This window comes from Mirounga angustirostris, unplaced genomic scaffold (genome assembly GCF_029215605.1).
Source record: "Mirounga angustirostris isolate CCGP_5_RB_7025 unplaced genomic scaffold, mMirAng1.0.hap1 SCAF_7, whole genome shotgun sequence".
Classification (NCBI taxonomy): Eukaryota; Metazoa; Chordata; class Mammalia; order Carnivora; family Phocidae; genus Mirounga; species Mirounga angustirostris.
This window is the reverse complement of record NW_026991715.1, coordinates 21,920,637-21,946,521: the sequence shown is the minus strand read 5'-3', so window position 1 is coordinate 21,946,521 and position 25,885 is coordinate 21,920,637. Positions and strand designations below refer to the sequence as shown.

At 43.9% G+C, this 25,885-nt stretch overlaps 1 protein-coding gene and 1 non-coding gene across 5 annotated transcripts in view; one reads left to right on the top strand and one right to left on the bottom strand.

Moving 5' to 3' along the window:
- Positions 1–495: 495 nt before the first annotated feature.
- GRAMD2B (GRAM domain containing 2B) overlaps positions 496–25,885 on the bottom strand; it is a 69,988-nt gene continuing 44,598 nt past the window's right edge. Inside the window, exons 2-15 of one of the 4 annotated variants that reach the window (XM_064595838.1) lie at positions 24,789–24,908; positions 21,720–21,831; positions 19,100–19,166; positions 18,062–18,165; positions 14,380–14,475; positions 12,381–12,452; positions 12,201–12,281; positions 9,746–9,872; positions 9,084–9,206; positions 8,263–8,350; positions 7,260–7,364; positions 4,100–4,193; positions 3,620–3,739; positions 496–1,720 (exon numbers count right to left, since the gene is read on the bottom strand). In XM_064595838.1, coding sequence (XP_064451908.1) covers positions 1,679–1,720; positions 3,620–3,739; positions 4,100–4,193; positions 7,260–7,364; positions 8,263–8,350; positions 9,084–9,206; positions 9,746–9,872; positions 12,201–12,281; positions 12,381–12,452; positions 14,380–14,475; positions 18,062–18,165; positions 19,100–19,166; positions 21,720–21,831; positions 24,789–24,908 — 1,351 coding nt within the window. In that variant the 3' untranslated portion in view covers positions 496–1,678. Of the gene's footprint in view, positions 1,721–3,619; positions 3,740–4,099; positions 4,194–7,259; positions 7,365–8,262; positions 8,351–9,083; positions 9,207–9,745; positions 9,873–12,200; positions 12,282–12,380; positions 12,453–14,379; positions 14,476–18,061; positions 18,166–19,099; positions 19,167–21,719; positions 21,832–24,010; positions 24,128–24,788; positions 24,909–25,885 lie in introns of those variants that run through there. The other 3 variants (XM_054511299.2, XM_064595839.1, XM_045891888.3) reach the window with 3 other exon arrangements.
- LOC123836402 (U6 spliceosomal RNA) lies at positions 15,706–15,813 on the top strand. The gene has a single exon (XR_006788962.1). It is a non-coding gene; the product is annotated as a U6 spliceosomal RNA (small nuclear RNA).

Below are 25,885 nucleotides of genomic sequence, written 5' to 3'. Positions count from 1 at the left end.
GTTGGTACTTTTTTTTTTTTTTAACTTATTTGACAGAGAGAGAGACAGCGAGAGAAGGAACACAAGCAGGGGGAGTGGGAGAGCGAGAAGCAGGCTTCCTGCCGAGCAGGGAGCCCGATGCGGGACTCGATCCCGGGACCCTGGGATCATGACCTGAGCCGAAGGCAGACGCTTAATGACTGAGCCTCCCAGGCGCCCTTGTTGGTACTTTTAGTCACATAAATAAAATGGGGGAAAATGGCCAAAAATCTTCAGGTGACATAACTCATAAAATGTGGACCCAGGAATAAAGCATTATTTTTCTGATTTCAAAGTTCATTTTCTTTCCCCTATATCAATGCCACCCCAGAATTTAGATCATTTTTGAGTTTTGAAATGGATACTTGGGAGGAGAGAAGTATGGGTGAGTTGGAAATAGTAGAGAGGAGGTGAGAAGCAGTTAAAAAGGCCATGTTGTCTTAGTTAAAAGAGTTTACAAACTGACAAAACACAGTGTTAGCAGGGTATTTTAACCAGTGAGGATTTATTAAAAGCCAGGGGGGTGCACCAGGCACAGTTCTTGTCCAGCAGGCTAACAAATAACAAAAGATGTAACCTATTCATTTATTAGCTTATCTGATTAAACAAAATACATTTCATAGAAATGATTATAAAATGCATTGCCAATAGAAACAGAATATCATTTATATTACAGATCTTATGGTACCTAAATAATTATTAATAAAAACCAGCCATCCCATATCGTAAATAGAAGTTAGGAAACCACCAGTTACTTCTTTTAGTCAGCAAAAGAGAGAAGCATGCATTTGTCATGCTGAGAGGGGTTTCAGCATTCCATATAGGCATCCTGTTTCAAAACTATAACATAGTCCACCTATAAACTTAAAAATTCAGTGTTTTTCATCCAGTATCAAATCATATTGTACTTTTTGGTTTAAAGATTAGTTTTGGTTTCAGAGTAAGTTTAATTTAGTACTTCAGTCACATGTGGTCATAGATTCTTGATCTGGGGTGGGTGATGATCAGTCCAATTAAGTATTAGTTACAGGAACAAAACAAAACATAAACAGGATTATTTTTAATCTGCTTTGTGGTATTCCTGCCCATCCTGAATTGAGAAGATACACAGGGTGATTTCAAGCAGAACAGAACAACAGAAGAGCGGAAAAGAAAAAATGCTGGTGTTTGTTTGAGGCAAGTCTGTTTTGGAAGAGTCAGGGCTAATTCTTGAAAGGACCGTATCAGGTTTTTGGCACATGATCTATCCCTTAGTTCGAAGGCTGGTTCAGAGGGGTGTAAAGGAGAGAAAAGGAGCACAGAAAGGACTAAGAAGGCACGGAGTGGAGTGTGTTTGCTGACACAGGAGAACCGTGGAACCACGATCATCCGAGAGAGTGTCCACCAGGCCCGTCCTGAGACCTCCAGAGATGGGTCTGTGTTCAGGTGGCAGCACTGAGAACTTCCTCAGAGACAGAGGGTCAATGTTTATTGCACAGGAACCAGAATTATCCCGCCCCCACCCCTTGCTGAGCTGGAGACCTTCAAGTGCAAACATGGCTGGGGATGCCGGTCTGCCCGCTCCTCTGGCCAGCAGGGAGCGCTCCGCCAGAATGCCGAGGGGAACACCTTCTTCAAAGGGAAGCTCGAGGTATCATGTTGGCCTGAACAATCCGGTCTGTCAGTCACCATTCTCAAGCAGCTTCTGTAGGTTGTTTTGTATCTGGAAATAATGAGAAGAGAAGTTCCTGTTACTAAATAGAATGGAGTCTATCAAGGGCCCGTTTGCCATGACCTGTGTAATGTTCGAGATGAATCTATTCTACCTTGAATAAAAAGCCACTGGGGCGCCTGGGTGGCTCAGTCCTTAAGCGTCTGCCTTCAGCTCAGGTCATGGTCCCAGGGTCCTGGGATCCCCTGGGTCCCGCCCCTGCTCCGCGGGAAGCCTGCTTCTCCCTCTCCCACTCCCCCTGCTTGTGTTCCTGCTCTCTCTCTGTCAAATAAATGAAATCTTAAAAAAAAAAAAAAAAAAAAAGCAACCCCCTGGGTTCAATTTAGATCAGGCAAATACTGCTTAATGGATTCCAACTCCGTTGATAATCCACTTTAAAATGAAAAAAAAAAAAAAAAAGAGGGCTAAAAATGAAGAGTGGCACAAAGATGAAAGTGTCAGGAAAGACCAAGAGAAATCAGATGGAAGGAAAAGAACAAAGCCTTGGCAACACCAAGGGTGACCTAAATGCAGAGATAATGGGAAACCGATCCTTACAGAGCCTGTGTGTCATGTGGTGTCTGATTCAAACCATCAATGTTTAACACTCCATTTAGATATTACCCATTTCCCAGAAGACTGAGTTTCAAGGCCCAGGGTCCGTGACGTATCTTTGGATCTCGAGACTACAGTACAGTGTTGGGCATCAAAAACGTGCTCAGTAGATGTTTGTTGGGTAAGTGAACTTTCAAGAATTCTGAGCAAGGAATTCTCAACAAGCAATACTGTGATGGGAGTGAGGAACCCCACGGAAGAAAAGAAAGATTATATATATATTTTTATTTGAGAGGGCACAAGCATGAGTTGGGGAAGGGGCAGAGGGAGCGAGAGAATCTCAAGCAGGCTCCCCACTAAGGGTGGAACCCAATGCGGGGCTCGATCTCAGGACCCTGAGATCATGACCTGAGCAAAAAGGCAGACCCTTAACAGACTGAGCCACACAGATGCCCCAGAAACCACACATCGGTAAGCATGTCATGAAACATAAAGAAATTCTCTTCAATTCTCAGCAACTCACATTTTAGAAAAGAAAACACTTTGGGTGGCTACACCCGACCTTCTCTAGGATGATTTTGGGTTAAAAAAAAAAGTTTCCAAGTTTGTCCACAGGTTCAATAGGAATTCTAGGTCATCCTTTGGTTTAGAACTGAACTTTGGAAACTCCTTCGCGCTCAATACTTCAGTAGCTGAATGCTAACTACCATTTAGTCTAGCAAAACCAACCTCATTTGGCTCATTTGTATTTCACATTTTTTAAAAAAGATTTTATTTATTTATTTGACAGAGAAAGAGAGGCACAGTGAGAGAGGAAACACAAGCAGGGGGAGTGGGAGAGGGAGAAGCAGGCTCCCCACTGAGCAGGGAGCTCGATGAGGGGCTCGATCCCAGAACCCTGGGATCATGACCCGAGCCGAAGGCAGACGCTTAACGACTGAGCCACCCAGGCGCCCCTGTATTTCATGGTTCTTACCGAGTAATCATGACTACACTGTTAGGGGAACCCACCACATGCTGGGCATTTGTAGTAACAGTTTGAACTGAACCCTGCACTTGAAACCTGTCCTTAAGGTTTAGGGCAGAAACAAACCACCAGATGGAAGAGATAGACATATACTGGAAGGAGAAGTGAAGAAATGTTAATTAGGTTTAACTCTGGGCCCTTTCTCCTGTGCCCATCTTCCTGTCCACCCTCCTCCTGGCTTTGAAGAATGACAGAGGCTTCAGGACAGATTTGCTCGAGAACTGCCCTTCTGTTAGATACTTCTAGAGGGTAAAGGTACATCGGTGGCTTTCCTGGCAAGGCCTCAGGTTGGACTGTGAGGAGCCCCAAACACAACTTTGGAATCCGACCTGGTTCAAATTCCAGATCTGCCAACTTTCTCCGCGTGTCTCCTTGAGCCAGTTACTTGGAAACTTGGACTCTTCGTCTGTCAGAAGAGTGACATCCATCTGGCAGGGTTCTAACAGAGACTGAACACAGTATTTCACGTATGGCAACCATCAGCCTGGGTGGGGCCGGCTGTGTCCCTCCACTGAGCCCTGTGTCAGCGGTCACTGGCTGGCGGGCGCTTGTGGTGGACAGAAATCTTTCTAACTAAGGAGGAAAAGCCAAAGACACACCCACAAGGAGAATGAGACTGAAACCAATTTCTTGGTGGAAATAAAAAAATAAAATACTCTTTCCTATTTACCGTGACATCCCCTGGCTGGGTTTTTGGTCACACAGGCTGCTTGCTACGCCCCGAAGGTGTTTGCGTGCGTAACCCCTGCTCTCTGGCCGTCAAGAGGCACTTACGGCTCCCGCCCCAACCCAGGAAATAAATGAGTCACCTTTTCTAATTTCATTATGTTAGCCGTCAGCTGTTGGCAGAGGACCTCCACATTTAACTGTACTTGTGACCCCAGGCCAGATGGTGCTGTCTGTCTGCAAGAACAAAGAGAAAAATGATTGTGGGCAGCGGATGGCAAAGGAAGAAGTAGAATGAACACATTTTAAATTTATCTGAACAGAAAACTCGGTTACAGTAGTCGAGCATGAGCCTTTCACTTGTTAACGTCGGGAAGGCCCTGTCGTAATCCCCCAAGGCTGACTGGACGTGGAGGGGACTGCATCTTAAAAGCTCAGCTGGATGTCTCTTGAGCTGTTTTCGTTGAAGTGGCAGTGTTATGCCCTGGCTTCCGAACAAAAAAATCAGGCGATTCTGCTCAAGCACATAGTTTCTTAGACCTCTTGGTCCCCTCGGATCCTCGCTGTCCCCACCGGAGCAGAAATGGGCAAGAATTATTGCTCTTCTCAGTCACAGGCTTATTTCTCATGGGAGGAGGGACCCTTTACACAGGAGCTTTCAGAATGTATAGGAATTTTAGTCAAATTGCTGCTCAAGTGTGAGACTTTTGTAGTTTTTTTTTGAGACTTGCCATGCCCATGTAACTGCCCTTGTCTTATAATGGAACATGTATTCATTGTGCACCACTTGAACTATTTACGGCATGAGCTCTTCCCCAGGGCCCAGTGGGGTCCTATACCAGCTGAAACTGTAGGAAATTGAGAGCTGTATGTACATTTTCCTGGAGAGATGGTCTAAAAAGCCGTTGATCAGATTTTCATGTTAAGGTTAACAACCCTGGTCTCTATCTTCTCCATATTTCTTGGCTGTAATTTATTTAGCCATTAAGTTTTTGGGTGGCAGTGATGGGTCTAATTATTTTACACAGGTACTTGGTGAATGACTGATGATCGTCTAAACATTAAGAAAGCAATCAGATGTTTTTCTGTTTACCCTTACTAAAAATAAACAATTCCTTCTTTATCCCTGAGCCACACCATCAAAATCTTAGATCCCAAACAGGAACCTGAAGGGGAATCTTTCGGTGTCTAGAGGCAAGAACGGAGACCCACAGAGCTGATGGGTCAACATGTAATTCTGACAGCATACAAGCTACGGACACACTAACAAAGCCCGTAAAAGGTACGGATTCTGCGACAACTAACCAACCCACTTACAAGTGCGGGTCTAGCTACTGGGCAGCATGGCTGGATCACCTTGGCAGAGAGAGAGAGACATGGGAGAAGCTCAGGTCCTATAAATTACTTTATGAACATCTTCCTGTCATGGGTGTTCCTGGTCTCGTGTCAAAAATAATCCTTGTGATTTTTCCTTCAAATGATAATTTTTCAGACTGTACTTCTCCCTAAGTTGATTATTTAAAGAGTGGACTGAATATTCCTTTTGTCCTTGTTCGTGGAGTTTCCCCCCTCATCATCACCAAGTTAACATATGATAACAGGACATGAGGTACATTTTTGTGTAAAAAAAAAAAACAACAACCCTATATATGATAGTGAACTAGGAGGGCATGCTAGATTAGTGTAGAAAAAGTATGTTAACATTTTTTCTTTAAGATTTTATTTATTCATTTGAGAGAGAGGCAGAGGGAGAGGGAGAAGCGGACTCCCCGCTGAGCTGGGAACCTGACATGGGGCTCGATCCCAGGACCCTGAGATCATGACCTGAGCCGAAGGCAGATGCTTAACCATCTGAGCCACCTAGGCGCCCCTGTATGTTAACATCTTGAACAAGATGGGAGAGAGTAAGGGTATAAATCTGTTCTAGACTGTTCTTTATGTTTCCGTATTATTGGCTCAAAGGTATACATTATGGTTCAAAAAGAACCTGTATGCCAGCAGACGTGTAAGCCACGGGACAAGACTTTTAGGTAGTTGTTTGAGCATAAAGAGGCCCTAGAATGGTATAGTCTAATAGTTCTCCAAGTGTAGAACCAGGCTGGCACCATCAGCATCACCTGGGAACTTGACAGAAATGCAAATTCTCGGGTCCTCAGTTCTAGTTCATCAGAAACTCTGGGGATGGGCCCTGCAATCTGTTTTAACAAGCTATCCAGATGATTCCGAAGCACACTCTAAACAGCCTAATCCAATTCCTAGGCTTTGACTTTACAACCAAGTCACTGGTAGACTGGAAAGCCTGTCCTCCGTGTAGTCAGAGAGATGTGCATCTGAATCCTGATTTTATTACAAACTGTATGACATTAAATTATTTATTTGGTCTCATTGTCCTCGTCTGTAAAATGGGAATAAAAGTTATCTTAAAAGGTTACGGTAAATAAAATGAGAGAAAATTGTGCATATATATATCTATTCTAACAGAGTCTCTAGCACATGGTATAAACTCTGTAATGAGTATCTCTACTTTTAGAACTTAAGTTAGGCACCTGGCTGGCTCAGAAGAGCACATGACTCTTGATCTCTGGGTCACGAGTTTGAGCCCCACGCTGGGTGTAGAGATTACTTAAAATAAATAAATAAACTAAAAAACCCCCCCAAAAACCCAACAGTTAAAAAAAAAAAAAGAACTTGGGTTAAAAGTATGCTTTCTAACATGGGGTAATTTATTTCACTTTTTAGGTAATGGATCAAAATTCTTATGTATATGGATTTGAAGGAAAGAGCTCTATGTCTGAAAGGTTTAATTAGGTCAGACGTGTTAAAAATGACAGTGATGGAAAATCTTCACAGATGCATTCAGCTAATTACTAGTCACAGAGATCTTAAAAGTGGTCAAGAGTTTCGTCAATATAAAGAGTTAATGCATGATAAATGAGCTGAGTTACTTCAACTGCTTCTTTCCTATTAATGTCTTCACCCACTGCCATTTTACTAAGATAAACTGGTATATTTTAATAAATGGGCCAAGGTCACAACTGAGTCTTAGGCTACCAGAACAAGATAATGTAAAGTCAGGCTTGTTTCTTGATAAACTGGCAACACTCTAGCAAGAACAGTTCAGAGTCAGGGCATTCATCTCTAGGACCCTCCCACCTACCCCTTTACTTCCCACAGATACGCTTAACAAAATGTCCCATACAGAATGTAACCTCGACTCATGTTTGCTAAGAAGGATAGTAAGCGCCCCACGTTATGCTAGTCTCAGGAGCAAGCAGACGACAGCACGGGAGGGAATCGTCTTACTCATGATGATGAGTGTCCACAATGGAGGTCAGTGACCCCAGCCTCTCCTCCAGAGTATTAATTCTGTATCTCATGTAGAAGGTCGAGATGATTAGTGCACACACACTGCAAAGGGATAAAAGAGAAATTCTCAATAGGCTCATGACCTGACCTGAAACCATCAACTCAGAGCCAGTGTGGTACCTTTAAGGCAAGATATTCTCCAAAATTAACTTGCCACAGAGACTTGAAAAAGGTCTTTTTTCAACAGGCTGATGCTTGTCAAAAACTTGAGAGCTAGAACGGGATTTAAAATCTTCTGGCCCAGGTTCCTCAACTTACAAACAATGGCCATTCTACTAGGGTCTCGCAAAGCCTTGCCCAAGGTGGATGACCGAGCTGTGCTCCTTCTCCCCTGTGGTGCTGTGTCCCTTACCAGGAGGGCCTGGCCAGTGAGTGCCCAGTCTTACTCTCTAGTGACTCACAAGTTCCCTTCATTATCTGCAAACAAAACTGGGCACATCCTCCTTGGTAGTAAGGAACAGCCTAGAACTGGGTCAGCCTATTTTCAGAAAAACAACTGGTGAAAGGCTGGAAGCTGAGGGGAAATGTCTTAAAGTCTATGCCTGAGTTTTCACAGTAAAAGGGATGATGGCATTTTGACATTGTTTTGGTCTCCATCCAGAGAACATGGGATAGATGAGAAAATAAATAGTAAGGCCAAAGATGCTTCATCATCCACAGAACAATTTCCGTAGTAATAGTATCCACTCAGAATGTAGTCCTCTGCTGGAATTGACCCAATTTGGTCTTCCCTCCCCCCTTCTATTTATTTAAATAAGGGGATGAATAGGAAAATGTGACCTAAGCCTAAGGAAAACAAAATGCTGGAATAGGAGATAAAAATTGTCAAAGGAAAGATGTGGGTCACATGAGAGATTTACAATGACTCTTGGAAGTGTGAGATTATTCTTTTAGAGAAATGAATGATTTTAAGTCACTCATAGTAAATTCATCTACTTACATGATTGCGTAAAATATAAGAATATGGTGGAGAGTCATACATGTCTGAGACCTGACTTTGTGTAAGTCTCCAATGGTTTCTGACTGACCTGTTGTGGGGGAAGAAACAAAAAAACAAGACAGTTTTGAAACTACAACACACCTCCTTCATCCAGCAAAGTCCCTATGGGGAAGAGGTACTTGAAAGAGGCAATTATTCCCGGATAACAGACACTGAAGAAAACGCTGACTGAAGCCTTCCAGGTGTCTATCCTTGCTCTCATATCAATATAATCGGTAAACAGCTATTAGAATACTTACTAAATAAGCAATAATTTAATAATTTGAGTTTTATCACCAATTTTTGGATAACATTCTCAAAATACTAAAAATAATGAAGGGACCTCCAGGAAGGCTATTCACCTTTGTATCCCTCACAATAAAGCACAGAACTGGATACTATTTGGTGAATGAGTATATGAATTAATATGCACAGAACAAAGACCTACAGCAAGAAGGGAGGGGATATGAAAGGCAGTCATAAAGTGAAATATGAGGGCCTTTTATTTTTTATTGAAGATTTTATTTATTTCTTTAGTGAAGAGAGAGCACGAGTAGAGGGAAGGGCAGAGGGAGAGGGAGAAGTAGACTCCCCATAGAGCAGGGAGCACGATGCAGGGGGATTGATCCCAGGAACCCTGAGATCATGACCTGAGCCAAAACCAAGAGTGGGGTGCTTAACCAACTGAGCCACCCAGGTATCCCTGACCTCTGAGGGCCCTTTAAAAGTTACAAGCAGATGACCGCCACCACCCCCTTTACCCAAGACATTCTGTTCCTTACCATGTACAGGGAGATTCTTGGCTTTTCCTTCAGGCACTCTATTCACATGGGCATCTGCCCGAGTTGGTTTTGTTTCTCCCTTGGAGACATTCAGAACTGTCTGGGATTCTGTCACATGGAAATCTATCAAGCCAAAATGGGGCTGGCTAAGTTTTCTTCCCAATGCATTTAAAAACACAGCATCAACCACGAAGCAAATCAATCTCACAACATGCATAATGGCTGAGAATATAAATGGATCTTCTCACAAGTTGGTTTAATGGTTAGGTATTGAAATTCAATGCTTAAGGAAGTCAGAAAATTATATAAGGACAGTCTGTCCTTAGCCCACTGACTCATGGGGACCGTGCAGCTAGAACAGTGAATAATATGACTGAAAGAAGAGGTAAAAAAGACATTTTGTGTTTTTCAATCACTCTAATATTGTGTCGATTTAAGAGACATTTATTAAATGTGTATAAAGAAATGGATTTTTACCATGTAGACACGTCCTTTCCCTAAAACTTTTGAACTACCCTTTCTCCAGAGTCCCTTCTCAATTGTTAATTAATTGCTAATTAGTCCCTTAATTAATTGACAAGGTGGTTTTTGTTGGTGTTGTTTTTGTTTTAAAGGGGGGAGATGAGGATGTTTGGTGGAGCATTACATTTTAGTTAACATACAGAAATTTCTCAGACCTCGCGAGTTCTCGGATTCAGGAGTCTGAGACCCAGAGCTGCTGTATCCTTCCATGTCTTGCCTTCTTTGTTGAACCACTCCATCCAGATCTGAGAATTCATCGTTGAAATCCTGAAGGGAAACAAGGAAGTGTACAGAGTCCAATTCCCCTCAGTAAACAGGCAGGCCTCTGTAACCACCAGCCCTTTCACTTAGGCCTCACTTATAAAATACTGAAAGAGAAGAGAGGATTATTCCATACCGCTGGGATTTCCCCAACAGATCAGAGTATTTGATGACCAAAACAGATTTTTCTGGGCAGTTAAAATCTTGTCAGCAGTGGTCAACTTGTTTGAAAACAACAAATGTCTAGAAAAAGAACTGCTGATGATTGTAAAGTTTCCAGAGTCAAACTGGAAAAGTCTCATTAGCACTCTGTCATGAGAAAAAGTGAATGACGCAGACGTATACGAGAAAAAAATAGACGCACAGTTTTCTAAATCCATGTTCTAAATGTGAAGGTATTCTTTAAATCATAGTTTAAAAAAAGGTATTGGAAATGAAGAAAAAATGGCTTTAACAACTTAGACACTGAAAGCAAATTTTTAGCTTTTCTTACCCCCCTCAACCAAATTAAAAGAGAGTCTGTGCTATCACTTTTGAATTATAGAGGGAGGATAGAAGGGTGAGCAGTTGGGAAAAAGCAGGGATGTTTTACTTTATATCCCCCAAATGCTTAAGAACTGAAGGGACCACAGGTGTCTTATACTAGCTATCTTTTGGTCATTTCAAAAATTCATTTCAATTTCATGCAAGAATATATAGGGGATAGAAAGTTGAAGAATTCAAGTCTCTTCGATTTAATAATTACTGACTGAATGCCTATCATGTATCAGGCAGGATGCAGACCTTGTTAGACAGGTGACTGCACTTAATCTTCACCCCCAATATCATGAGGTTGGCATTTTGCTGGATGAAGAAACTGAGTCAGAGCAGTTAAAGAGCTTGTCTGATGGCATAACTCAGCTGGGTGGAGCCCAAGTTTGGTGGATTCCAAATCATATGTGTTGGCTTTTATTTTGTACTACTTCCCACTCCTTTCCCCCGCCCAAGGTGTTTTTTTTTTTTTTTAATTGAGATAAAAATTTATGTAATATAAAAGTCATCATTCAAAGCATATAATTTAGTGGTTTTTAGAATAATCACAACATCAAGCAGCTTATTTCAGAACATTTCCACCACCCCCAAAGTGAAACCCTTTACCTAGTAGCAGCCACTCCTAATTTCTCCCTCCCCCATCCCTCAGCAACCACTGATCTACTTTTCCTATCAGTTTGTCTGTTTGGGACATTTCATATAAATGGAATCATACCATATGTGGCCTTTCGTGTCTGGCTTCTCTTGCTTAGCATCATGTTTTCTAGGTTCTTCCATGTTGTATATGTCAGTACTCCTTCCTTTATATGGTCAAATAATATTCTACTGTATGGACATACTACATTTTATTGATCCATCCAGCAGATGATGGACATTAGAATTGTTTCTATTTTTAGGCTATTACGAACAGTGCAGTTGTGAACATTCTTTTTTTTTTGAAGATTTTATCCATTCATCTGACAGAGAGCAAGAGAGAGAGAGCTCAGAGAGGGAGAGGGAGAAGCAGACTCCCTGCTAGAGCAGGGAGCCCGATGCGGGACTCGATCCCGGGACTCCAGGATCATGACCTGAGCTGAAGGCAGTCGCTTAACCAACTGAGCCACCCAGGTGCCCGGGTATTCCAGCATTTAACAGTAATTATTTTGGTAATAAGCACTTGAATAAATATGGCGAGGACTCTCTTGGGCCGACATTATACCATCATAGGTATAAATCTTGTACAAATGGGGGGAATTACTTTCCGCTGGAGATTTACTATATAGTCAACGAAATCTAAAGGCGGAAAAAAAAACCTCTTTCACTTGGTCACTACAGAGTTCTTTCACAGTTATTTCTGGATGTTCCTCATCTTTTCTACTAAGCTATAAAGTCTTCAAAGGCAAGAACTAGTTTTGATTTTTCTTGGTGTCCTTACACTAGCACAGTGCCTGGAACATAGAAGACAATCAACGATTTGTGGGGATGAATCATGCCCCTACCCTAAGAGACTGGCGAATCCCTCTAAAACAACACTGACAAACAAAGACAGCAAGATTTTACAAACACCTCCACCGACCACTCACTCGCCCAGACAGTCCATTATCCTGTTTCCTTCATAGGACGGCTCTTTAGTTACTTGAAAAAAGTTTATAGCCTCCTATGGCCCCCCTTTACTTCAGCACAGAAATGCCCTGTGTCTTCACATTTTCCCTCAGATATTAAGGTCTACACTCCTTCCATCCCCTGATCCTGGTGTAAGGAGAAGTGTCATTGTGGGACACATGCCCTTTCTGTTGGATTTAGATAGTTACGGAGGCAACTCACCAGAGGCAGAGATGAAGGGCGGTCTGCCCGGAAACTGTTTTCAAGAGAAGACGGGTTGGGACTGTTCCCGACGCTCGTGTTCTGAAATTAATGAAACAAAATGAAAAACCAGATCAACTAGGAAACCAGAGGAAATAGAAAAGAGAGACAGCAACCGAGGCTCAGGAATGTTGTACTCACTTCTAAGTGTCCACACACAGATTTTAGTAGCTTGTAAGTAGAATCTCTGGAGAGTAGGGAGACAAATATGTACTGAAAAACAAGACAGAGTCATTATTAACAAATACTGCCTGGAAAGATGTGAGGGTTCAGAGTGCAAACAATTTATCTGTATATAATTTTTTTCCTTTTCAAATGATGGAGACTGTTCTTTGGTCTACACTCTCATGCACCCACACATTTTTTTTTTATTCCATTTTCTGTAATAAACCAAACCTCTTCCCCCACAACAGCAACAAAACCGTCAAACCTCATTTAAGTAATAAAGCATCATGAAGGTTCTAATACGCTAACATGGATGCCCCAAACACGCCCAGGCAGGCTTAAAAATAATAATGATAATTAAAAAAAAAGGCTAGTGATATTTGCTAGATCCTCTTTAAAGCTTGTTCCCCGCCCCCTTTCTTTTAAGGTATTTAACAAGTCCCAAGGGTCCTCTCTGTTCTGACCTAGATTTCCACTAACAATTTCCCAGAGGCTCTCACAGGCTTGTTCTTTTTCAAGCCACTTCCAGATTCTCCCTTGTACAAATACGGAGATTTTCGAGTGGATGTGTATACGTAAGCGATGGGAAAGAAGTGAAATCAGACGAGACAAGGAATTTGGAGACACAGGACATAAGGAAAAACGATTTTAGCAAGAACAGGATGTTAAGAAAATACTAAAACTCAGTCTTCCTCTGTCTGTTTGGGCCACAGAATCTTTTCAGAGCCCCTTTCCACAAGTTTGTGATTATCCCTGTCACTCATCGACGAGAGCACGTGATAGGCTTTCCCAGCAAGCACGTATTCCAAAGGAGTTAACACTGTGGATTCTGCTGTTAGACCTAGTTGCTAGGTCTGGCTCTCCCACTTTCAAGAGGGTACTGGGCAAACTGCTAAAACCACTCTTGGCTTCACTTTTTCTTTTCTTTTGAAGATTTTATTTATTTATTTACACAGAGTATGCGGATGGGGGCGCAGAGGGAGAGAGAGAATCTCAAGCCGACTCCACACTGACTGCGGAGCCCAGTGCGGGGCTCGATCCCATGACCCTGAGATCGTGACCTGAGCCGAAATCGAGTCTGATACTCAAGCGACCCTTGGCTCCAGTTTTAACAACACCTACCCCTCCTAGGTGGCAGTGTGGAATCAATGTAAAAACAGAAGGAAAGCATTTAGTGTGCCTGACGAGAAGTACTTGATGCTCATTAGCCATTAGTATTAAAACACCTTTTTTTTTTTTTTTCCCTCAAAATATTAACCTATTTCCCACCTCATCAGATTAGGCTCTCTTGTCTTTTCTCCGCCCACCTTCCCTCTTCAAGTTACCCAGTAGGGTTAGAAATGGAATGCAGCTTTTTTGCTTTCATTGAAATAGTAGGTAAAATCTTAAAAAAATAATTTCAAGTGAGAAATGAGTAGGCGAACTATTCCACTCCCTCTTTCTGGCCAAACTGAAATGAACACCACTCTCAATGCAAATACTTCTGGTTGCACGTGTGTGGGGCAGCCCAAGTCAGGAGTAGCTCTAGAATTTCTATACAGAACAGTACCTGAAGCAACCTGGAAGCACAGGGGGACTAGAAACTGGTCCTGAAGCTGACCGTGCAGGGCAAGCACTGGGTTGACGTATCTGGGACGGCTCTGGAGAGGGACCAAGTAAGGTTTTGGGGAGGGTGGCCACCCCACCCCAGAGACTCCTCAGTCTCAGCCTACCTCACCCCCTCAACCATGTGGTGGCTATGGCTGTTTTAAATATTAAAGAAACTCAATATATCAGCTTAGCCTCTTCTAAGAGATATTAGGGCAAGGGAAGTTGGGAAAGAATTTTATGTTTTCGACCTTGGTCAAGCAAGCAGAATTAAGTCAGCAGGAAAATCAAAATTGTCAACAATTATATTAGAATAAAGCACCTTGTGAGGGGAGACAATACACAAACAGGACAAAGCGAAGGTGCCCTCGCTCCAAGGCCTACTCACCCGGTCTGTGACTGTTGCTATAATCAGGGCATTTGGCACCAGGAGGGCAGTTTTGGTTTTCTTTATTAGGGTGACTGAGAATGCCGGAATAGAGATCTGAAACAGAATCAGTTAAGACTGGTTCAGGCTTCACTGAACACGACTTCAAATCTTTATGTTGAAGGAAAAAAAATTTTTTTTGAAGTTTAACAAAGAAATCAAAACCACCAGGGAGCTCTCCAGCCTCCAGGATGAAAAGCGAGTCTCCTCAAAGTTCTGTTTACAAAGCCAGAGGGTAAATCTGCATCATTAATTTTACTTGCTGGGCGAGAAACCTTTGTCTTGAGGTGAGGGAATGAATGCAAAATGCACAGTCATCTTAAAGATAGGCCCAGGGCTCTAAAGAAATTGTGTGTTTGTGGTCGTCCACTTAGGGCTAATCTCCGCACACTCCTGGCTCTCCTCTACCTTTAGGTACGTGCGGGTAGGGAAAACCTTGGGACCTCAATTCTCAGCTATGTTACTTTCATGACACTGAATAAAGGAAACCTCATTTAAAATGCAGCCTGGAGGGGCGCCTGGGTGGCTCAGTCCATAAGCATCTGCCTTCGGCTCAGGTCATGATCCCAAAGTCCTGGGATCGAGCCCCGCATCAGGCTCCCTGCTCGGCAGGAAGCCTCCTTCTCCCTCTCCCGCTCCCCCTGCTTGTGTTCCCTCTCGTGTGTCTCTCTCGGTCAAATAAATAAAAATAAGATCTTAAAAAAAAAAAAAAAAGAACCTCTTCATCTAAAAAAATAAAAAAATAAAACAAAATGCAGCCTGGAGGCTAGAGGAGGGGGCACTCTCATGCACCACCTCTGCTCCTCAGTTGCAGACCCCAACAGGAATAAGCCCACTTGACTACCCAACCCAGCAGGAGGAAGGACGGATTCTCCTTGCCCAGCAACAAGCTCCGTCAATGAGAAGGCCTGAACACTCATTTCTCTCCAATGGACTTTTGTCTAAAGCGACCCCTCCCAACTTCCTTCTTTTCTCTGTAATTTAACATTTCTCTCCTTTGATCTCGACTTGCCTGTGGTTTGCCTACGGTTTGCGGTAGCTTGCATGGCTCAAATTGTGATTTCTCTCCTATTCCTGAATAAACTCGTTTTGCTGATAAAACAAGTGGCTATTTTACTTTTCACGGTCCACTCTACGTGACCTACTCGACCTTACAAGCTACCCTTTCTAAGCCTCAGTTTCCTGATTTGTAAAATGGAGATAATCTGCCCTGCTTCCCAGGATTTTCTGTGGATTAAGTGAGGTAATATATGGAAAATGCCTAGCACTCATTAAGAAAGTGATGTATTCTGCTTACTTCGGCAGGAAATATAGTAAAATTGGAATGATACAGAGAAGATTAGCAGGGCCCCTGCACGAGGATGAGTGCAAATTCATGAAGTGTTCCATATTAAAAAAAAAAAAGTCATTCATTTCCTCATTCGTCTCATAAAAAGAGGATGGGTGAAATGAACTCTAACTTTATTTTCTGGTTCAAACAATAGAGAATTACAACAGATGAGAAAGTCATTTAATTAGGACAGTCTTATGAAGTACATATTCTAAGAGATTAGGACGTGTTCAGAGGTAGGTGCTTGTCCAAGGTCATAAAAATAATAGGTTACAACAATGGAATTTGAACCAATCCAATCCAAAATGTGGGTTCTTTTTCATACAATGTATTACAAGCATGTACCAGATAACATGAAGAATAGATGTTCCAATAGTTTTATGTTATATCCCCCCAAGCCAGTCTTGTTTCAAAGAGAAAAGGATCATATCACTTTGATCCTGGAAAACAGAGTCACACACATCCACGGTAAAATGACTTGACTCCCTCCACAGGTACCCACGCTAACTTGAACATTTATTTTGTAAAAACGCTTTGCAGGTTCTAAAAGAACAGGGTCGGTGGGGAAGAGGAGGGCCTTAGGTTAGAGCTGCCAGCTTGGAGGAAGAAAAACAAGCTTTTAATTCTGAACACTTGCATTCCCGTATTTAGGTTCATGAGACAGAAATGTTCTACTACCCCTCCAAGTTCCAGATGGGAAGACCAGGGAAGAATGAGGGGCTAATCTTAATAAGACATTTCCTAAAATTGCCAAAGAACTCTACTGCCCCAAATGTTGAAGTGTAGGAGGTAACTCAGAAGTTATACACTGGGATAACTTTGGGGGAAAAAAGTAAGGTCTACCAAGATCCACCATGTTATGTCTTTAGAAAACCAGTGTGTTAATGCCAGTCAGTTCTCTCTTAGGTACATGTTGGATTTTAAAACCACTGCTAGAATCATATTGGCTTCAAAGTATACTTCCTGAGTTTTAGAACTCCCTCATCCTTTAACAAAGACTCATTCTTCATTCACTAATATCTCCAACCCTGCTGCTTTGGTCAGAGGCGTTGGCTCTAAATTCCTGAGAATTATCTTATCCCATTGAACTGGAGATCCCTTCTACCCAACCCCTTCCCTATTCCATGAACAAGTTCTTGTAACTGAGAAATCTAGAAATACAGTGGAATACTGCTTAACATTGCTTTGCATTATACTGATTCAGGTGATACTATTTATCAAAATATGTTTGTCTAAACACAACTCTACATAATTACAAAACAACATTAAAATAACATGTCTGACCTAAAGAACAGTGTGCTAGTCGGCTGACCCAACACCAACAAAATCAAGAATTTCCATTGTTTGTTACATAGTCATTATCTAAAAGATTGCCAGGGGCTTTAGGGAGAATATTTAAATAAAACATAACTACCACTCAAAACAAAAAGTTTTCAGTCAGCGACTTCATGAATATAAAAGCTGCTTAATAATAATCAGGAATCAGAAGGATTAAGAACTCATTAGGTCACGCGAACCTAAAAAGGACTTTCTCGGACTCCTTGTTCTGGTGGCCTGAATGAACTGTGGTGTGACATTGGAGGACAAAGGGAAAGAATGTCAGTGGGATGGAATTATCTTTTCCCTTCTTATGACACAGTCCCAGGGTCCTCGCTTTGGAAGGCAGTGGCTTGGGAAAACTGCCAGTTCCTCTGGGCTATCCTCCTGAACAGCTCAGGTATCTTGGGCCTGTGTTCCCCCAAATCAATTTAATGAGAATGAGAACTTTCAGTCATTGTCCCCTGGGGAATGTGGATGTGTGAGTCTCTCAGACCAGGCCTTAAGCGTTCCAATTCCTGCTCATTTGGTGCTGGTGATGGTACAAAGTGAGCTCCAGTAAGTGGCCTATTTTTAAGCCTGTTCTTCTACATGTCTGATGTAACTGATAGGAACACGGTGTAAAAATCGATATTTATTTAAAAAAAATGGTCTTGGGTTTAATATAGGTCTTTGAAACAAATCGTGGCATGCTCTCCAAATGGACAACTTTGAGAGTTCTCTGGTGCCATCTGGGTAGAACGGATTTAGTGCAGGGTTGTGGGAGAGATCTATGTACATAAGGAAATAAACGGAGAGTGGTCTTTAGGAAAAAAGGGAAGTTAGTGTCATTTAGAGGCATTTAGAACCTGTAATATTTGGAACCATGATAAAGGAAATAAAGATATAAAGGTCTAATTAAGAGTAAATATTTATCAACATTGCTATGCTTAAAACAATTGATATTCACAACATATAATAAAGTGCATAGCTTCCTTTTTAAAAAATTATACCAACCTTAGTGTCTTTTCCAAAGACCTTGGAATGGAAACAAATCCAGTTTTCTGATACAAAGAGCTTCCCCTGGTATAGTATCTCTTTCTGGAGAGCACAGGTAAAACCTGGGAAAATAGACACAGGTATAAGAGCACTTAGAATTTCCATATGAAATAAAAATTATGTAAGTATGTTGGTTCCCCAGGATTGGCAGAGATAATACACTCATACTCAAAAGATCTTTCACCTGTTCGTCAGCCATCTTTCAGGGCATAAAGCTATGGGGATGAGAGTTTGTTATTTAATTCAAAGTCTTTACATGCCTTAGTATGGAAGTCAAAATGGCCAGGCAAGTCTATCACTACAAACGAGAGTTCCAGAATGGAGTTTCAAAATCTCCTCTGTTGAGGAAGGCGTGTCACCTTGAGCTCGTGGTGGCACTCCTGCCCCTCCTTCCCTGGGACTGTCACTAATGACTCCTTTTGAAATTGATGGTCTCAGTGTGGGAAGAGCATGTGACCCACATGTGTGGGCATCATGGCAGGAATCCAGCCTCCTGCTTAACATGGGTACACTGAGAGGCCACAATGGAACCCTGGTCCTAACGAACCTAAGAGGAGCAGAGGAGGTCTTCACTGGCATGCCGGGCAGGATGTCTGGGGGTGATCACAGCGCCCCGCACCGTATAGGCTTGGACACACGTCTGTGCACTAGGATCTGCGCTTCCTTTCAGCCTTCTTTCAGCGGCCCCTCTTCCTCCAGTCTTGTTATCCCAAATCTCAGGACCACCCCCACACAGTGCATTTCAGCAGTCAATACAGAAGGTGAGGAGATCATTCCAGAATCACCTTGGAGGGTTCCCTGTCATGGGGAGGGATTCGGTTTCCCCTTCCACTGTCCTTCAAGGAGCTGGGTGACAGCTGAATGCTGGCACCCCCGTTGCATCGTGACTTTCAAAAGACCTGTTTGCCTGGGTGCTTCAGGCCCCAGACAGAGCCCGCTTTCTTCCCCCAAACCAATTAGCATCCTGTCAAATTAGTCAGACAGGCCGGGACTTACTTTGCCTCAGTGGTTCCTCAGTTGGGACATCAAGGAACAACTTGTGGAAGTGCATATTCGCCTTGTACTACGGTGAGAACACAATACAGGCGTTACTGCTCGCATTTCTTGGTGAAACATCGTAAATCTGAACTTCAATTGAAATTACATAACAAGGGGCGCCTGGGTGGCTCGGCCCCGTTAAGAGTCCGACTCTTGATTTCGGCTCAGGTCATGATCTCAGGGTCCTGGGTTCGAGCCCCGCGGAGGGCTCTGCGTTCATCAGGGAGTCCGCTTGTGGATTCTCTCTCCCTCTGCCTCTGCCCCTGCCCCGCTCTCTCTCTCTAATAAATAAATAAATTTTAGAATAAATAAATAAATTACATAACAAATTTCCCCTCCTTTGATACAGTCTCTTTAGGAATTCCTTCTGTCTGATCTTACAGTCTTCAGCACAAGCCTTCAGAGGGGGCAGGGCACAAAGGTTTCATTTTCCAACAGGATTAGTGACTTGCCGGTTGGACAGACATCTGGGACCACGCTGCAGCTGGTGGTCACTGTTCTGCCCAGGAGGCTCGACAAGGATGTCCCTAATAAAAAAATGACCTGAAGCTCCAAGGGATCTCACCAAAGAAGGCAGGAGATCCCAGGGCACTACAGATACAAGGACTCTCAGAGGAGGGCAGTGGTTAAACGGTCACATAAACCTGAGTTCAAGTTTTGGCTACACCTCTCCTTGGGTGTGTGTGGCCAAGTGAGGGAGGCTTGCTGAGCCTCAGATTCTTCTTCTGTGCCTGAGGGCAAATCCACTCCCTGCCTCAGAGGGCTGCCATAAGGCTTAAATGGGACAATTCATCCGAAAGACCCACCACCTGGTATTGTCACTCCCTCTACTTTTGTTGTAAGGGCATTTCCTTAGCCAGTGTCAGGGGGAGATGACTCTCTAGGGTGGTAGAAGGCATGTGTTTACACAGCTGTAACAACAATAGACAGCCAGCAATTTCCATCTGGTCACCTGCCTTCACAAATACCATCCCCAAAATAACCCGGGGAGCTGATGTTCCCATTCCATGGGTCTGGACAGTGTGCCTGAGGGAAACTGAGTCACTGAACTGGCGCCACACAGCTAAGAGGTGGAACTGGTCCTCCTTCCACTGGACCTCTGCCTGACAGGACACTTTTGATAAAAAAAAAAAAAAAAGTCTTGTGAGCAGAACAGAGAGTACAAGCAGGCCCTTCATGTTTTATTATCCAAACTGGGAGTGGTCTCAATGGCAGGACTGGCCCTAGTATTGCTCCGAGGAAGAGTTTAGAGAGGTCTGCAGATGAAAGGTGGTCCCCACAAGTCAGCTATTTTATAAACACCTCATGTAAAGTAGGTCTCCTCATGCTGCGTCCTAAAAGTACAGTCTGAATCTAGAACATTACCTGGATTAAAGCTAGGTATTCCAGGAGCGCTTTCCTGAGATTTTTTGTTGTTTTGTTTTGTTTTGTTTTTAATGGCTACAGTGAGAATCGGCTGCATAACTTGGTTTAAAAATAATCTGGGCCAGAGACGCCTGGGTAGTTCAGTCAGTTGAGCGTCTGCCTTCGGCTCAGGTCATGATCCCAGGGTCCTGGGATCGAGTCCCACATGGGGCTCCCTGCTCAGCAGGGAGCCTGTTTCTCCCTCTGCCTCTGCCCCTCCCTCACTTATACTCTCTCTCTCAATCTGACAAATAAGTAAATAAATAATCTTAAAACAACAACAACAACAACAAAACCTGGGCCCAAAAGAAAAAAAAAATCCATAATACAAAAAACCTAGAACATGGAGTCTTCAAAAATGTGAACGTAAAATGCAAAAAAAAAAAAAAGGGGGTGGTGGGAATGATCTATATTAAAAGTGACAGATAAATGTAATACGTGCCTCCTGACTGGATTCTAGAGATAGACGAGCAAAAAACATTTATAAAGGCATCCAGTACTGGGACAATTATGGAAATCCAAAATGGATTTTACATTAATAATATTTTGGTATATTTACTATTTAGTTACATTTCTCGTGTGTGCCAGTGGGTTTTTGTTGTTGTTTTTGTTCTAGTTCTTAGGAAACACGTATTCAAGTATTTAGGGGTGAAGTGTCAATAACCACCTCAACCCATTGACCCCAGTAAGTATGCCACACTCTAAGACACAGAACTGGGCTCTGACACCCATCTGGGTGTGTTTTAGAGCAGAACTAAACTACTCCTGGACGAGGATCATGACCCTGTTCACAGGTTTCCCCCCTCCGCGTGCAGCTGGGTAGCCTTCTATTCATACGGGTGTTGTATCAGACTCTAATTTTAATGCAAGGCTATCACAGCTCTCCTGATCTCGGCTAATTATTAGACCAGCACATGACTGTGTGGGTCCCTGCTCTCAGGGCGCTTGTCAGAGTTAGGGGTCATGGCATGGAACTCACCACTGCCCAGAATATACCGAAAGGTCAGTGGTGAAATAACGATATTGATTAAAAAATCAACCGAAGGAACTGCATCCCGTTCTTTCTTCCAGATTCTCTGCCATCTCTGCCTACGTGAGTCCTGGCCAGCAGGAAGATGCACATTTGGGTTTAGTGCCCTGCCTTGACATGACGCACACCGCCTTCCCAAGTTACCTGGCTGGAAGACGAATACTTCTTCCTGCCCATCTTAGATTCATTTTTGCTTTCTGTTTTACAGTCATTCTTATCACTTGCTAAAGAGGCACCATCAAAACTGGATTTTGACCTGAGGAAAGAGAATCAAGGGAGTTGGTAAGATGAATTTTGTACGCTACTCATTAATTGTATTGTAATAAATCTTGATTGTTATACCATCTCACGAGAAAACCTGACATTCGTTTTTCTTTTCTCAACCTCAGTGATCACTCATAATACTCTAGGAGCATTTACACAGTACAGTGTGTAGGAGACCAGGATGGTTTCACCAGCCTACAAATCTCAGACTGCAGAGAAATGTGGACTTGTAGAAGGGAGAAATATCAACTGAATTATGAAGGTCATGAATACCATCTCAAAAGCATTCTAAGCAATAAAAGAGGGGTAGTATAGGCAAATTATTAAGCAAAACTACAGCTACAGTTCAATCAAAGAATATTTTTGTTTCAGAATTCTATTAATATTTAACATGTGTTAATTGAGGAGGGCACTGTATTAAAGGCCATTAGGCACACAAGATGGTCTTTTTCCTTAAGGAGCCTGTGAATTCATCAAACAACTTTTTAAAAGGGCAGTACAAGGACTTAGCACCAAATAATACATACCATGGGTGTTAGGAGGAACTAAAGAGGCACTAAGTCCATCAGGAGGTAAGAGGAGATCAATAGTGCAATTTGGGTTTAATACACTGGGACTCAGAAGATGAGCAGGAGGTGGGTATGAGGGAAAGAGAGACAAAACATCCCAGAGTAGGGAAAACAGAAGTGAAATCAGGATAAAAATGAAGACTGTGTTTGCAAGTGAAGTCTTCCTTTGTTCTAGTAAGGGCAGAGCTCCAGCTTGTGTTTCTAAGGGGATTCTGGTCCTGGCTCTCCATTTGAGTACATGTGTGAATTTACACATGTCTTCAGCCCTGCAGACACACAGAATCATTTCAAAGTGGAATGCACGTGGTCTATATATGTGTGATTTTTCAGAGGTCTACATAGGACCAAGTTTTAGGATACAATTATATAGGTTTTTTTTTTTTATATTATTATTGGGAAAAATGACACATGAAATCCATGATTCCACAATATGATTCCTTACAAAGAGGCTCAGTTACAACTACCACTTGGTTCAAAGCAAATGTAAGAATCTTGAGTAATTCAGGTGGTATGAGGGTATGACTCAGAGACAGAAATGACTGAAGTCAGATTTTAGACTCTGGGTTTCTCTAGCTGTGAAAAGACGGGCTATCTGATGTTCCGGGTCCCTGCCAGCCCCAACAGTTTGGGTCCATGTTGCTCTAACCACAGGTGAAGATTTGGACTTAGCTACAGATCAGTGACCCTATTCACAGATACAAGTTCCTTTTGAATTCTAGGAATCACTTGTTTTTTCTTTGAAATTACGAGTAAACACTGAACTCAAAAATAAAACTATTTTTACAAATGTCAGGTTACCTACTACTTATACTATCCACTGATCTGATTCAATCACCTCTACGGATTCACGTTTGCAAACGTTAACGGAATTGCCAAGGCAACGGCCTCTCGAAGGACCGGCAGCAAATGCGACCAGGAGGGCAGCTGTACCCTTGACGGATTCAATAGCCACAGCAGGATGGACTCGTCTGCAGAGCACGGCGCTCTGTGAACGGGGTGCTGATTTACATAGTGCTGCTGTCTTTGTGTCTCCTGAGCTGTGGTACTCTCGTTTCTCACAGGTGACTATGAGCTGGACGGAAAGCCCAGTGCAAAATGAAAATGTCGGGCCTCTTATTCAAAAATCAGGAATTTCCAGCCGGCCAGAGCGGAACAGTAAAGCCAGCGTGGGGCTCTCTGCGACCACACCGAGGCCCCGCCCGCGCCGGTTAACAAGCATGCTCTCACGGTGGGTGCTGGGTGCGCCATTCCCATCCCAAGCCTGGGGGCGGCGCAAGGCACCCTTTTCAGGCTCCCGCAGGAGCCGGCCAGTAATGGTGCAAGATTCAAGAAACCACATGCTTTGTGCCTTTGCCCAGAGACTCGTGCGGTGAGCGCGGCCAGCTGCGCGGACAGGAAACTAGAGAAAAGAGGGTCGAACGGGAGCTGTCAAGCCAGCCATGCAGAACCGGAGACGAGAGAACTGGAAGCGACAGAAAGGAAAAAATCTGGGGGAGAGAGAGATGAGACTTACGCTTGGTCTTGAATGAAGTAAGGATGTGGAGAGAAGGAATGGGTTGGGTAGCCAGGAAGGAAAGGGAAAGGCAGGAGTTACTTAATTACCCTTTGGCAGAGGCCAGGAGACCCCGAAAGGTGCAGTTCTGACAGTTCCCGGATCAGGGAGGAGAAAGGAGAGCAATCCCTCCACCGCTCGGTAAGGACTCCCGGCCACACTGCCCCGTAACTGACCACGGGGATAGCCATTCTCTTTTCAGGGCAAAAAAAAAAAAAAAAAAAAAAAAGGCAATGTGAAGTTCCTACTTCTTCCTTCTGTGGGAAAGCAAGCATGTAAGTGGAGGCTCTGGGAGTGCCGGGGAGCGTGGCTCCTCTCAGGCTCATGACCAGACTGCTGCTGGCTCCCAGCACCAGCCCCCAGGAAGCAGCGGCCCCCCGAGACAGGCACAGCCCGGCCTGGGATCCCAAGCGGGTGGCTGCCGGGAAGGCGAGGCAGCAGGTGAGCACTCACACAGGTGGAATGGGCACTCCCACCTGGGCAGGTCTCACGGGCTCCCTGGCCACCTTTGCAGGTGCTTCCGAGGTCTGTGCCAGACAGGGGGCTGTCCTGGCTTTATCGGGTAGCAAGAGCTGTCCCTGAAGAAAGGGGCAGATGTTCTGCCGTGGGCTGGGGCAGGGAGGAGGAAGGATGCTGCCAGCAAGAGACGAGGCAGGAAGGCAAGCTTCAGCTTCAAAGACAGGCACCCCACTTCTTTGTCAGGGGTTTATTTGCCTACAGTAGATCCTGACTCTTCACCACCACCACCAACCTAGAAACACGGGCTCCTCCCAGCAACCCCTTGTCCCCAAAGGCCCCAAAGAACAAACTGTCACTGCCAGAACTCACCACAAGGAAAGGATTCTCTTCTGGTCTGGGGACTCGGCCTCGCTGGACGGGGTTGGGGACTGGATTGCTGGCGACTTACAGATCTTCTTTTTCTCCTCCACACCATTCTCAGCCTCTGAGCTGGAGAAGAGAGAAGAACGCTTGGCCTTAGACATCCAGGGAAGGGGGTGGAAAGAAAAACGATGAAAACACCTTGCTTTCTGGAGAAGGGAATGATGTTCAATCCCCATAGCAGGCTGAAGTCAACCTGGACGGCCGTGCCCTTTCCAGATCTCCATTCTGCCGCCTCTCGGCTGGCCCCTCAAGGGCATGAGCTCCAGGTCATGCCTGCTGTGGCAGCTAAATGTCCGACTTTGTGGGAACTGGGTGGCTCCCAGATGTGCGCCCGTGGGCCCCGCACTGCTCAGCTCTGCCCTGCTAACTGCGTGCCGGGGCGACAGATCACCCGGAGGCTGGGAGGGCCTATGTACACACGTGCTCGGCGCACACGCTCACGCGTGGCCTTCTGCCAGGTGTGAGCCTTCCTGCTTCGAGCCCCCACCCCTTTGTTTGCATTTCTCTTGTGTCATTTACCACCCACTGTTGTAGTTATATATAGGTTCCACTTCGGGTTGTTGGTATTTTAACCAAGCACTTACTTCTCTAAGCCGTTTGCAGTCTCTAATCTACACAGTCACCCAGGCTGGGTAGGAATTATGACAACCCCCTCTTCAGAGATCTGGAATCTGAAACTCTCAGATATCATCCACCTTGCCCAAGTTCACAGAACCGGCATCTGTCAAGCTTAGGTCTGTCCATCGAGGAGGCCTCTGGGTACACACCCATCCTCAGATCCTCTCTCTCTTTCGCTTGCCATCCACCCACCTCCCGCCCCCAACCACTTGTCCTTCCATCTAGCCCCCTCATTAGCTCTTCAGTGCGAGAGGTCTCCACGGCAGGGTGAGGATCTTAATGATTTTTATACTGACCACAGGGTCTAGGTGAGTGCTGGTATCTAATCATCATCAACAGGCTTTTAGAAAACTAAGGCTGACTTTGGTGAAAGAAGGATTAGAGGGGAAAACAAGTTAGGAGGGTTTGCACACGACACCACTAAC